General features: G+C 35.1%; 1 protein-coding gene and 1 non-coding gene across 3 annotated transcripts in view; both read right to left on the bottom strand.

The window, feature by feature from the left end:
- The window catches only part of LOC114279614 (uncharacterized), a 49,386-nt gene extending 46,463 nt beyond the window's left edge, over positions 1–2,923 (bottom strand). Inside the window, exon 1 of one of the 2 annotated variants that reach the window (XM_082910847.1) lies at positions 2,492–2,923. In XM_082910847.1, coding sequence (XP_082766973.1) covers positions 2,492–2,606 — 115 coding nt within the window. In that variant the 5' untranslated portion in view covers positions 2,607–2,923. The remainder of the gene's footprint in view (positions 1–2,491) is intronic. The other variant, XM_082910846.1, reaches the window with a different exon arrangement.
- Positions 2,924–10,401: 7,478 nt separating this feature from the next.
- Positions 10,402–10,498, bottom strand: LOC145814375 (small nucleolar RNA Z103). Its single transcript, XR_014357671.1, has one exon. It is a non-coding gene; the product is annotated as a small nucleolar RNA Z103 (small nucleolar RNA).
- Between the last annotated feature and the right edge of the window lie 4,970 nt (positions 10,499–15,468).

The raw sequence follows: 15,468 nt of genomic DNA, 5'->3' as shown, positions 1-15,468 counted from the left end.
CATACATTTTTGTCAAATTATTTGCATTAATTAATCTCGGGACTGTAATTTAAACATTTCCTCTATTATATTATGTTGCATTTCACTTTCTGGGAATACATTATGTAATTGAGTGTTTCACATGCTTTTCAAAAACATTTAATTATTATTTCTATAAAAAATAATAAATTATACACATTTCCCAAGGCTAGTCAGTTATATCCCGAAAAACTTCTTTTGTCATTTAAATTTTGCTTAAGTTTAAGAAAATGATAACAGGCACATTTTACGAGGTAAACCACATTTTTATAATCAAATGAGAATTGGCTAAGGAAAGTGATTTTGAGAATGAATTAAGTAATAAATGGAGCTCACTTAAAAACCTCACGCTTAGGTTAATTAGTTTCCGCCTACTCTTTGAAAATTGGGGAGTAACATCTTGGATACGAGATCGATATGTTTTGAATACGGTGTGGGTATGTTTCAAGTATGGGATAGGTTCCTTTTGGGTTCTTTTGTGGGTACATCGGGGCATATATGTAATTTTTTAAAAATATAGTAGAACAAGCATATTGTGCGTATTTTTAAAAAATTAAACATACAGTATATTTTTGAAATTATCAAAAAAATTAAAATACTAGGAGTTCTTTTTTGGCTTCCTCTCTACTTTTTTTAACAGTCCTCTCTCTTGGAGTACCCATCTTCATATTTGTTTTCTCCATCCTCAAATCAATTGTTCTCTATTTTTCTAATTGTTATTTCATTTATTTTTTACATTCGTCTTTCTAATTGTTATATACCATGCACTACTCAAACTATGAAAACATTTATGTTTTGGGCATACCCTAGTCATACCCGTATCCTATTTTTGTCTAATTTTGCTGTATCAATGTACCTATACCCATACCCGCACCCGTGCTTCCTAGGCACACACAAATGCAAGCAAAAAGAAAATGGCTAGTGTCTACAGACTGCAGTAACGGAGTCACCAGGAGTCTGGGAGCAGCTACCCCCTCTCAAACTTTGTAAACCTTTATTTTTACCCATTCTTGTAATAACTTAATTCAATTTTCCCCCTTACATTTCATATATACCACCTAAATCTTTGAAACCCCTCTTTTCTTTTCTCTTTTTAACAAAATCCCTATAATTTTTTCCTTTAATACCTATGTTTGAATCTAGAATTTTAGATGGAAAAAGATATTCAAAATGCAGTGAAAGAAGTTGATTCCCCCCCCCCCAAAAAAAAAAAAAAATTTTGCTTGAATTAAGAAAATGAGAAAAAAATAAAAATAAAAACATAAAGAATCCATGTCTTTTTTAATTATTCGTACAAAAATGAGATTTATAGTTGATTTTATTTTCTTTTTCCTGGATAAATTTTAAATTTAAACCTATCAGAAAATTTTCATTATGCCAAAAAAATCCTACTTTATATTATTTCACACTCATTTGTATTATTTGATCTCCGTTTATAGATTTTGTGAGTTGTACACACTGCACATGCCATTTCGATTGATTGTATTTTTTTTAGGCTTTATTGTTTGTCTTTGAATCTTGTGTTTTGTGAGATTTTGTGGTCTATGTTTAAATGGTTGGCATATTCTGCAGTCATGATGCACTATTAGGAACAACACGGGGCAGTTCAGCTTTGGGCTCACTCTTGCTTGCCCTGATTTTGCTCTTTGTTGTTTGGGCAGAATCTGATAGTGAACCGATGTTTGGCATAAATGACCCTTGCTCATTGTTTGACACATGACAATGTTGATTTTTTTTTTTCATGAAATCATCCAACATTGTTACAATTCGGCAAGAGTGTACTGTGTGAAAAATAAAACTTGTTGGTTCTTTCTAGATGGATGGAGTGTTATGGAGTATTTTATGAAATTAAATTAAACTTTTATTTGCTAAATTTGATATTTAAATATTTATGATATAACATAACATAATACATATAGGCTTCTTTCTTTTCAGGTGTATTTATTGGTATTTTTACATGAAATACATAATTTTATGGCTTAATGCTGCCCACTCTAAGCCAAAATCCTGGCTCCAGGTCTGAATGTTTGAAATCATTCAAGCAGTGGCCTGGAATTGGTAACCTACAATCCCAGAGTCCAAAAGCATACAACTAAAAACTTTTTGGTTCCCAATTATAAACCTTACAATAGGGCACTAAAGCAGGGAAATTAAAAAAATAAAATTATCAAACAACAGACCAATGGAATTAAATAAAAAATAAATAAAAACATGAGGACAACAATGACACCCATTCAAGTTGCGATTTTTGCACCTAAAAATATCTGCACAGTTAACTCTATATAAATTATATTAACCCAAAAAAAAAAAAAATCAAATAAAAAAATGTCTAGTTAGTTGATCTTCTTCAAATACACAAAATAAAGCTGAATAATGGACTTGTGGCAATCATAGTCAAAATAAAGTTTCTACAAAACAAGAGTAGGTAGGTGAAATCTAAGATACAGATTGGAAGAGAGGGCGAGAGAGAGACCTGGGGTTTTGCCAGTAACACCGGAAAAGATGGAGTGGAATTCTTGGTCCTTGAGAGGACCACGCGACAGCAGAGCTTGAATCAGAGTGTGGTGTCTCCACGACAAAGACGTCATGATTCTGCTTCAACAACAACACCAACAACAATTAAGTTAGAAGAATTCGATTTTGGATTTCCTTTTCCACAGATTGGTTCACAAGAAACCCTTGGAGAAAATATAAAATCGAGGGTGGGATTTTTGGGGGTAGAGAGAGAGGTATGGATGTGAGTTTGGAAATGAGTAACAACAAAAACCTAGATACAAATTGAAACAGATTGGAAGAGAAAAAGAGAGGGTCACGATTTGCCGGGAAAGTCACATGGCGGGAAAATGAGGGTCACTCTAATTTTCGGGGGTTTTTCCCAAACTAAACTCCTATACTAACATACTAAGTTATTTTTCAAATTAAGGCCTCGTTTGTTAAGTGGTTATTTTAATTAAAAAATTAAAAAGTTATTAAAAAGTTAATAACTCATATCAAAAAAATAAAAATTTCATTTTCTCTCTACTTTTTATATATTTTTTCATAAAAAGTCAAAAAGTCATTCCAAACATACTAATTTTTTTTACATCATGTTTTAGCCAAAAAATTAAAAAGTTACTAAAAATGTTTGTTCCCAAACGAGGCCTAAGTCTAGTTTGACCGAATTTCTCAAACTAAGAACACGTTTTCAGCATGTTTCTGGCTCAGGCAGTGAAGTTATGAAAGTATTGTTAGAAAACACGCCTTTACTTAAGAAAGCGTTGTTACTATTAACACTTTCAGATAATGATCATGTGATTTGAAAACACGTTTTTAACAGAAAGTCATTATAAAATGGTCCCCCTCCTCATTTGCAACCACGCTTTCTACCTCCTCTCTTTCTTTTCCCCCAAAACCCCGACTAGAGGCAACCTTCCTCCCTCTGTCGCTCACAATCACTCTCCCTCTCTCTATCGCTCTCTACTCTCTCTCTCTTTCTGTGGGTCGCTCGCAGTGACTCTCCCTCTCTCTGTCACTCGCTGCACCTTCCTCTCTCTCTCTGAGCTCGTCTCTCTCGCAGCTCGTCTCTCTCGCAGGTATGTTGGCGCTGTCTCTCTCTCTTTCTCAGTTTGAATTTTATTTATGTTGATTTCATTTGTAAAAATGCGAATGTGGGTAGAATAGTAAGGGAGGAAGTTTGGAAGATACCAATGTGGGTTAGGGTTAGGGTTCTGTGAATTCAAATTGGGGTTTAGAGAGGGTTAGAGCTAGGGTTTTGTGAATTTCAATCTAGTGGTACATAGCTTTTGCCAAAGTGATAATCAATTTTTTTCCAAAGGAATGTGAGTTCAATCCAGTGGTACCCCATTTTTTTGAGATGTATTATAGAACTTTTCTAAATTATTTATATATTATATTTTTTTCTCAAATGTTTGCATCGCTTATAATGTATTTTGAATAATGATATTGCTATATGATATGATCATTTCTTCTAATATTTTATACTCCAATATTTTGCTTGATTATAACAAAGGCCCAGAGAGATTCAAGTGCTATTTTTTGGGGTATTGTCACGGGAAATACCAGAGTTTCTCCCACAAATGAACATAAATTAAGAGATCAAATCCCTTAATTACGGACATACATTGTCTTAGCCCGTAAGTAGCATTTGATTTTTCCTTTTGTTAACTTTGAAAGTTTGGAAATAATTAAGCTTATTAATTTTATTGTCTGTGCTGTTTAAGTGGTTGAACCGTAAATTTCATAGGTTTACTTATATTTAAATTATTTTTTTTTGGCGTGTTATAGGACATCAACTCTTGTATTACCTCATTAATTATTTAGGTTTACTTAAAAAATTCTTTTTAAGTAATCATTATTATTTATTAAGACATGCACAAAATGGATGAACAAATCAAATGACATTAACATTTGATATGTTATCACATGTAATCTAAATTAATTTTTTGAGAAATTGATATACAAATTCTGAAAATTGTACAAACAAACTTGTTAGTCACCAGGAAGATTGGCGAATCAATGAAATGAAATCTAAAAATTCCATAAACCAAACATTATGTAGAAAATAAAAATCAAATTAATAAAATGTAACAATCTATATATATTCTTTCACTTTCACTAAACTTGGAACACACTTTCAATAAGCGGTCTTCAAAATAACAATAACGGAGAGAAAGTAAAGGTAATTGTTATTTGTAGAATTACAAGAACTATTCAAAAACTATTGACATTTCTCCCTTCATTGATAAGTCGTGGATACGCATTAGAGAGCTATTACAAGAGAAATGGTTTGGTCATTCATCCAATCAATTTCATTCATTATCTTCATCATCTGACATCTCAATGTGAAATTCATACATAGCATCCATGCTTCAAGTGAAGTATTGGTGCGCATCATCCATTAACCCATCTTCGGCACGCTTATTTGTGGTCTTCATTAGTTTAGACCTTTGCAAACGTTGGGTCATGCGATTAACTTCGTCGCGGATATGATGCAATGCCTTTTGCAACAACAGTGGAGTGTCAATTGGCATACACATGGCTAACCGTCAAGGAAATTTAACATTAACTTCACGACATAGCTCAACGAGAACGCTTGTTCGAGTTATGCGAAATTCCCACTCAGCTCTCATGGTATTAACAGTGGTATGTAAGTAACGCAAATTTGGATTTAATGGGTATTGAAATTCATCTCCATCTGCAACCTAATGGCAACTCGTTGCTGAATATAGATCAACCACCGTATATCTCATGATGATATCTCTCAATATATCTATAAAACTTTGATGCAATATTTTTATACTACATATGCACAGTTGTTGCAACATGCACAAATTCAAAATGGAAATAGACGCAGGAATTCATGTCTTATAAACTCTAAACTCACATGCCGACAGTGACTTGTCATACTTTAGGAGGTTTCACATGGTAGCTGTATGTTTAAAATTATTGTAAAAGAGTTGTCACGTCAACCTTTATGACCTGAACAACTATGCATCAGCTTTATAGGAGTTGTCACTTCGACTTTTATTGACTACTCAGTGCATATCTAAAGGTTTTAAGTAAAGTTCAAATCCGCTTAGAAATTTAATTTCACTTTTCTGCTTACAAATTTAATTCAATTTATTTTGCCTTGACAATATATTTAATTTCACTTTTCACCTTACATATTTAATTTAATTTAATTGGAGAAATTTCACCAATTCAATTTCAATTTAATTTCTCTATCTTTTGTAGGTATTGTGAGCTTATTTAGATGTACATGATGGGGTTTGGATTCTTCAGTTCGGCAGATATCTTTTAACTTGTTCCACTTCCTTGATTTTCTTGAATTGTTGCTGTATTAACTACTCTTAAAATCTCTTTGAACTACTTTTTAATGATTTTTCTCAAATTTTTAGTTAACTATGTGTTGATTTAAGTCGTTGTTGTTCTTGTTTGGATACTAGGCTAGTTTTTATCTGTAACACTTTCAAGTTCTATACATCCAAAACCCATCTATAAGTACTCTACTACAAATTAATCTTCAATATATTCCAACTCTATAATATTTTCGCTTCAAGATTTATCAATCTATTTGAAGCTGCATAGGGTCACAAAGGGTCTAATTGTTTTGTTATTTTGTTCTGACACCCCCTCATCCCGTTATGAATTGCTGAAGCTCACATGGGCACAGTAGCTATGGTACGACTTCTTGTTTTTTTCATACAGTGAGTAGTCTCGTCAAAGTCGTCGCAGTGATACATCCAACATTTCTTAGTGATGCAGTGACTTTAACAGACGTAATAAATTAAAGGACTCAATGAAATGGCCAAGTTCACATGGCCACAGTAAACAGCGTACGGATGATTGGTCTTTTTTGAAAAAGTGAGTAGTCACTTTCGAGTGACGATTGAAGTACTGATTGTGTGGAGCGTGTTTAGCATTGATTATTTATTCCTTACAATGACAACTCATAAAGATGTGTTGGTAAATGTGGGCTTTTAATGGCATGTGACTTTGTGCAGCGCGACTTAGATGCTTTGTTTTTTTCTTGCATTTTAGAACTCATCTAAGTCACATTAATACGACCACTTGACAATAGTGTTGACAAACAACTATATAAAGGACTAAAGAAATGAAGGTAAACACACAACCTTTCCACTCAGTTCGCCCTAGGAAACTATTGTTCATTTATTGAGAAAAAATCAAATAGAGTATAGATTCACGACAGGGGATAGGAATTGCAGAGGTGAGAGTTCACGACGAGGAAGAGGAACGGGAAGGGGACTCGTAGGGGGTAGGAACTTCGAAAGAGGTGAGAGTTCACGCCGATGAAGAGAAACGGGAAGGGGAAGTGGCGATGCTGAAGATAAAACACCATTTGCTTTGTTAGATGCCTATTGTACTTATCATGATAGGTTTGGGAAGTGACATTTTGTCATGCCCATGTACTATTGAGATCCATGTGGTTTTGTGGAGGATCCATCTGATAATCAAACAATATATGGTTTAGCAGACGCTACACTTCTGAAGTGGCCTACACTATTTATAGAGCAAGTGCAAATGGAAAGATTATGTCAAGAAAATCAACTGAAGGCGCCAAAAGCACGTTCAGTTGAAATCCAAAAGGAAGATCCAGATAATGTTGATCGACTATGTGAAAGACTTCGACGTGAGATTTCTCAAATGTGTCGTAGGTTAGCCCGCGATATGAAACTATCTATACTTAAGTCAGATGCCAAGAAGAAAGGAACAACTCCAAATATTGAGGCGATCAAGGAGGATCCTACACTTCTCTCTAACCCTGAGCTCTTAAATTGTTCGGACTTTGAGATTGCCGATTTGAGCGAGGATTAGGCGTCTATCTGTTTACTAAATTATATGTTATCTATAATTATGTACTGTGTGTGTTAAAATAACTCTTCCGGCAATGAGTTTGTGAAAGGTTTGTCTAATATTTGTCTATGTAATTGTTAAGTATTGTACTCGTCGCTTTATTTTATGTACTGTGTTATGTTGAATGTTTCCACAAATTATTTTTGTAAGATACTTATGTTTGAACTAGTTACGTTGTTCTAAAGTGTTATAAGTGTTATAGTTATACCTTTATTTTGTTTCCTTGTTCGTAGTAGTAATTAGCAAATTAGATACTTTGTATATGTTGTGTGAAGTTTCATTTAAATATTTCTTGACAACAAATATTTAAGGGAACAAACAAGATCTCTGAACTCATTCATCTGTTCAACAGTGATAACCAAAAAAGTGATTACCCTCCTCCGTTGTGCACTACCTTCGTCTTTCTTCCTTTCTCTTCGACTTCGTTTGTATGTGTTGGACTGGGGAGCAGGGCAAAAACGTGTATTCAACCAAAACCAACACTAACAAACCAAAAAAACAAACATTTTTTTAAAAATGGCTTTGCTAAAGCCGTATTATAAAACGGTTTTCCTATAGCCGTTTTATGTCAATATAAATATTTATCTTCAAAATTGAGAATTTAAAAACAAAAAATATTTGGCACAAAGTAATTATTATTATTATATATATATATTTAATATTGGTCTCATTTTAAAAATATGATTGATATCTTTTTATTGGTATTGATTTTATAAAAATAAAATTTATATATATTAAAAATTATATATTTTTATTAAAATAAATATAATCAATAAAATTAATTATTTTTATTTTTATTTATTTATTATAAGTGTGTGTGAAAGAGGGAGAGTGGAGTGATGTGGGTGTAAGTTCGTCAGAGAGAGAGAGAGAGAGAGAGAAAAGAGTGTGAGTGTGTGTGATGTCTGACGCTGAGCCTTATTTTATTGTTTATGGCCACGGGGTCATTGCTGTGACCCCCTATTGTGTTTTTTATCGTCCTTAGAATGACACAAATTTATCTTCTTTTTTTTTTTTTTTATGTTCTTACTATGTTTTTTGGCATCATAAATTACACTTTGCCCTAAACCTTAAATCCTAAACCCTAAAATAAAAATAAATAAATTTTAAGAATTAAACCCTAAATCCTAAAATAAAAAAATAAAAAATTTTAAGAATTAAACCCTAAACTCTAAAAGAAAAAAATAAATTTTAAGAATTAAACTATAAATTCTAAATCCTAAATCCTAAATCCTAAACCTTAAAATAAAAATAAATAAATTTTATCCCTAAACCCTAAAATAAAATAAAAAAAGAATTAAACCCTAAATCCTAAATCTTAAAATAAAAAAAAATTAAGAATTAAAATAAAAAAAATGATCATTGTATATAGTTGATTATTATTTGCTATTGTAAATTATTATATATATATATATATATACATATTTAATATTGGTCTCAATTTTATAAAATAAAATTTATATATATTAAAAATTATATAAGTTTTATTAAAATAAATATATTGAATACAATTAATTATTTTTATTTTTATTTATTTATTATAAGTGTGTGTGAATGTGTGTGAAAGAGAGAAAGTGAGTGGAGTGATGTGAGTGTGAGTGATGTGGGTGTAAAATTAATTAATTAATTATTTTTTATTTATTGAAAGCATGTTTTCAAAACACGTTTTCATGTTGTACGTTTTTTAATTGCGTTTTATTAATTAACGCGATAATTAATAAACGTGCGATTTGTAACCGTGAGACCTTAATTAAAAGCGCATTTTCTAAACACGCTTTCATAATTTTGTTTATTTTGTTTGTCTGGACCACAAAAATACTGAAAGCGTGTTTAGTAAATATGTTTCAGCTTAGTTTGGGAAATTCGGCCAAACTAGACTTAGTTTGAAAAATAAAATAGTGTAGGGGTTTAGTTTGGGAAAAGACCCCTAATTTCCTTTACCACTCCATTGGCCACCATCATGTGGAGTATATCAAACCTCACTTTTTTTAAAAAAAAAACAAATATAATTTTTTATTTAATAGAACCGGAAAAAAAAGTAGGATTTTTATTGATAAATCAATAAGTTCGTGAAGAAAATTTATAGGAGAAAATTTGTCAAAAATCTACTATAGAAAATCTAAGGCATTTGTCCAATGGTTTTATTATTATTATTATTATTTTATTTTATTTTATTTTATTTATAGTGAGAAATTCACACTTTGGGAAATAGTTTGGTGAAAAGTTCTGGACGACATTTTATTTTTAATTTTACCCTTTGACTTTTTTTTATCTGTTTGACTTTTCGTTAACTATTTGTTCAAATTTATACCTATCTATTCAAATTTTTTGTCTATTTGTTCAAATTTTTTTGTCTATTTGTTCAAATATCTCTCGAAATTTTATTATTAGTTCAAATTTTTCATTGAATTTTATCTGTCAAAATTCTATCTCTTCAATTTTTTTTTACCAAATCTTATCTGTTGAAATAGTAAGCCAAACCAAATTTTATCTATTGAAATACAAAGCCAAACCAACCTCTATCTGTTGCAATACAGAGCCATACAAAACCCTATCTATTTAATTTTTTTCTATCATCATCAATAACTCTCCATTGTTCAAAATTTGAACAACAACAACAACAACAACTAAAAAATTTGAACAAATATAAACATTTCAACAACAACACATACACACACACACAAAAAGTATTTTTGTCGCTATCTGTTACAATAAAAAAAGAAAAAGAAAAAAGAGAAAGATGCTTGGGGTAGACGACGAATCAATCAATCATCATTATCATCATCATGATTGGAAATAGAAACAAATCAAAATAGAATCCACAAGCAAAAAGGAGGGCGGTTTGAAGAACAACCGTCTACAACTACTTGGGGTAGACGATGAATCAATCGATAATCATTATCATCATCATGATCGGAAACAGAAACATATCAAGATAGAATCCATAAGCATTAGATATATATATATATATATATATACGCACATAAATGTATATATAAAAAAAGAGAGATGGATTAGAATATCCTAGCTTGGATTTTTCTCTAAAAGAGAATAGTGCTCGGTAATTTCAATTTCGATCATTTGGGGAAATATTCATCACTTCAATTTCTCTCATACATGTTTCAAACTCAAAACAATTAACAAATAATTTTTTTTTTTAAAAAAAAAACATATATATATGATATATGAAGAATTTCTCAGAGTCTGATTCGAATGGACTCTTTTCAAGAGCCCCCCTAACAAGTTAAGGCTTGAAGGCAGAATCGGAGCAGATAGTGCTAGTTATCAATATTCAATGCATAATTTCACAACACCCATCATCATCATGATCATCTCCACAAGCCTTATCCAACGGAAGAGTCGCTGCACAGATCTTAGTTTCTTCACAATCATATCGGATGAGAGGAAGGAGTTGGGGATGACGGAGATCTCGATTGATCGGAGCCGAGAGGTGTGACGGCACGACGAAACTGAAAGACACAACGATCCCAAAAATGGTCCAAGTTGTAAAAATGGATATGATCATTGGGAATATACAAGGTTTGGGGTTGTTTCGAAGCTTAAATAAGGCTCAATCGTTGAGACCTCGAACCATGCACAATACCACTTTCATCATCGAGTGTTCCGAGTAAAACACTCGAGCCTTACAGGTGATCAAAATGGGGTGTCCACAGTTGCCTTTCTTTGACAGAGCTCAAAGTCATAAAGTGACGTGAGTGAATGTCAAAGCCCAGAGATGACCCATTTGACAAGGCTGCAAGTCTCGGGCAAGAATCAAGACATAAATGCAAAAATTGAATTCGGGGCAAAATGCAAAAACGAAATGCAGCAAATAACTTATGATCATGCAATGAAACATAACATAAATGAAGTAATGAAACAATGCAACAATCTAGACAATAATGCAACGTTTGAAAGACAATGCAAAACAAAGCAAAATAAACCTCGCCGTGTTTCACATGGAAAGAAATGAATAAACAGGCACGTCTCGTGTGAAAAACACAAAGAAAGTACAAATCAATCTACATCTCACGTAGAAAGGATGTAAAAAAATACAGACCTAACTACGCCTCATGTAGAAAGGGAGAAGGGCGACGTAACCATCGAGCGCACCCGAGATCCTAACGCGTTGCACGCGAGAGGAGGAAAGGTGGTGTAAACAAATAGGCACACCTAATGTTTTTTAACCAAGGTAAACAATCCTCACGCGTCACACGCAAGAGAAGGAAAGGTAGTGTGAACAAACAGGCGCACTTGTTGTTTTTAACTGAGGATACAATCTTAACACGTCATATGCGAGAGGAGGAAAGGTAGTGTGAACACACAGGTGCACCTGCTCTTTTTAACCAAGGGTACAATCCTGACACGTCACACGCGAGAGGAGGAAATGTGGTGTGAACACCGGGCGCACCCAATGTTTTTAACCGAGGGTACAATCCTAATGCGTCACACGCGAGAAGAGGAAATGTGGTGTGAACACCGGGCACACCCCATGTTTTTAATCGAGGGTACAATCTTAACGCGTCACACATGAGAGGAGGAAAGGTGGTGTGAACACCAAGCGCACCCGATGTTTTTAACCAATGGTACAATCCTAACGCGTCATACGTAAGAGGAGGAAAGGTGGGGTGAACACCGGGCACACCTGATGTTTTTAATCGAGGATACAATCCTAACGGGTCACATGCGAGAGGAGGAAAGGTGGTGTGAACACCAGGTACACCCGTTGTTTTTAATCGAGGATACAATCCTAACGCGTCACACGCGAGAGGAGGAAAGGTGGTGTGAACACCGGCCGCACCCGATGTTTTTAACCAAGGATACAATCCTAACGCGTCATACGCGAGATAAGGAAAGGTGTTGTGAACACTGGGTGCACCCGATGCTTCTAACCGATGATACAATCCTAATGTAACACACGCGAGAGAAGAAAATGTGGTGTGAACACCGGACGTACTAGATGTTTTTAACTGAGGATACAATCCTAATGCATCATACGCGAGAGGAGGAAAGGTGGTGTGAACATCGGGCACACCCAATGTTTTTAACCGAGGATACAATCCTAACGTGTCACATGCGAGAGGAGGAAAAGTGGTGTGAACACTTGGCGCACTCGATGTTTTTAACTAAGGATACAATCCTAACGCGTCACACGTGAGAGGAGGAAATCACATAAGTAGGAATTAGAAATAAACAAGGACTCTACACAGAAAGGCGCAAAATCAAAACAATCAAAGCGGCGTAGTAAAGTGGAAGCCAATTTACCCATGTGGTAAAACAATGAACATAGTGCACCGTGTTTCAATTCGGTTGTGAAATGGACGATGATTTTATTGTGGCACGAATGATTTTACTTGGAACTCTTTTGAATGAACCATACATACAATATCGTCTGGTTACAACAGAACATAATAACAGAATGAACCATGATTTAGATAAAGCAGATTATAAACTACTCGGAATAGTTTAAATATATTAAAACTTTGAACAAATGAGTTTGAACAAGTAAACTTTAAACAAATTAAATCAAGAATCAAACAAATGCGTTCACATAATAAATATATATATATATATATATATAAATAAACAAAAACCTTTCTTTTTCTTTTTTTATTTTTATTTTTTCTCTCTTATTATTTCTTATTTTCTTTTTCACTCTCTTATCTTTTGTTTTTCTTCTTTCTTCTCTTTTTTTTTTTTGTCTTTCTTTTCTTGTTCTCTTTTTATTTTTTATTTTTGGTTTTCTCCTTTCTTTTTTTTTTTTTCTTTCACTGTTTCTTTCTCTTTTGAACTCTCTTATTTTTTTTGGTTTTTCATCTTGCTTTTTTTTTTACTGTCTTTTTTTTTTTTGAACTCTCTTATTTTTCAACTCCATAAAACAAGAAATAAATAACAGAAAGGAAGAGAAAGAGGGAAAGAACAAAACTGTGCTGTACTGTGTTGTCATTGAGGGCCGGCCGGGCCTTAATGAAGCACGGCCGGCATTGCAACAGCCAGCCGGCGTCGATAATGGCAGGGGCAGTTTTGGCCTTTCCTCGCGACTTATGTGTTTAAAAAAAATCCAAACCTTATTTCCTCACACCTTCTTGCTCGAAATCACTTCCGCTCTCTCTTTAGCTTTCCTTTCTCTCTAGATTTCCTTTTTTCCTTGCGTTTATCAACAAACCTCGCCACTTTTTATTCAAAACCCTTTCTCTCCTCTACATTTTAAACCGATTGGATTTTGATTCGGCCAAGTTTTTGGGTTTCTCATTGTTTTTGCCTTATTTCTTACGAGTTTTCTTGGTTTTTTGGGGACTCACTCTCGTGTTTTCATTTTCCTCTCTCATTTTCTCTCTCCTAGGGCTTAGCCCCTTACATTTTCTTGATTTCTCTTCATTTCTTCCATTTTTCTCCATGGCTAGTGACGAAGTTCCCATTCTAGACCTCGCCATTGGTATTGTGGCTGCCCTAGACGTATACATGGAGGCGAAGGACGCTCCCGTGTTGCCTCCCCTCGTTGATAGGCCATTTGACGCGGCCATATACCGACCACGCACACACGCTCCACCCTCTAGTAGGATTTTGAGATTCGAGGGCCTCATTCTCGGGATAAACGAGGATATCTTGCTACGAGAGCCCACAGAGCACTTGTTCGTCAATGCCTCCACAGTAAGTAACTTTCATTTTGTTTTGATGCATTGTTGAAGCTCACAAATAGACCACCAGTTAAATGCCGTATATTTTCCATTTGTAGGTGATAGCTAGGAGGATTGGTGGATACGGATCCATATCCAGACCTCGGCGTTGGTATGAGAGACTGCTCATGGAGGTCTGCGCATTAGTTGATGTAGCTGGCTTCGAACCCTTCTGCTCAGGGCTTATACAGATGAGAGCCGAGTCACTGTAGTATGGGGCCCTGGTTGAGAGATGATGGGACACCACATACTCATTCAATTTCTTATCGATCGGGGAGATGACTCTGACCACGTACGACTTTGTAATGCCCATCGGCTTGCGGGTTGGAGTTGGCAGCCCGATCCCATGCGATCCTGACATGACGTAGTGGAGAGTCACACAACGTCAGCTTCTTGGAGCGATCCTAGACATTACCAACCACGGGATGGTGAGGTACAACTGGTTCTTCGAGTACTTCTCCGACTTTCAGCCCACTACTCCAGATGAGGTCGCCCAGTACACCCGTGGCCTCCTTATGTATCTCCTCGGTGCTACTCTATTTACGAACATAGAAAATATTGTGGGGTTGTATCTTTTGAGGGCACTAGTGCACCTTCCTCAGGTGACAGAGTACAATTGGGGTGGCGCTGGTTTGGCCATCCTATACTGCTATATGAGCTCCGTCTCCCGCCACAAGGTGGATTCACTCGGCAGCTATTGGAGAGTTTGGGAGGTATGCCTCACATTTTCATTTTCTGCTCATTTGCTTCATCTATCTTTTTTTATTTGCAGTTTTGGGTTTACATATACTTTGCATCTTTGGCTCCGGTCCCGGTGAGGCCGATAGAGTTGTCAGTACCTTGCTCACGGTACTACAACTCTCGATTGAGTGCCGCCGCAGCGTAGACCGAGATTTCCTTTATTTTCATGACTTCTTTGACACGATCACTACATACCAGATAACAAAATACCAGCCTTTGACTGTTACATACCATGAGCATACTGCACTGTTTCCCACACTGCACCGTCATTCTCATACTGTTGGTTTTTCACACTATACTGATTCTGGCATTGCACTAACATCTGATACTGCATTGACTTCTCATACTGGACTGATTTCCCGCACTGTACTGATTTTTGACACTGCACTGATTTCACAAGTTGACTAGCATCCTTAGACGGGCACTCCCCAAGTATCGAGGACGACCTACGTCGTGGTATGGTATGCCTCCACCATGCGGATTCTATTTGAGGGTCCGGTCGGGCTTACTACCTGGGGGAGAGGTTCATCTCCAGACGCGAGGTGTCGTTGACCCCGACATTCCACACTCGCCTCCTCTAGTTATAAGGGTAGTGGATGAGCTGCAAGATGGTCCTCAGATCGACCTCTTGATGTTGGGCGAGGATGGCGATTGACAT

Source organism: Camellia sinensis, unplaced genomic scaffold (genome assembly GCF_055761805.1).
Source record: "Camellia sinensis isolate YWXY unplaced genomic scaffold, ASM5576180v1 Unanchor1, whole genome shotgun sequence".
In the NCBI taxonomy this organism is placed as follows: Eukaryota; Viridiplantae; Streptophyta; class Magnoliopsida; order Ericales; family Theaceae; genus Camellia; species Camellia sinensis.
Note: the sequence above shows the minus strand (reverse complement) of the source record. Positions and strands in the feature narration are given on the sequence as shown.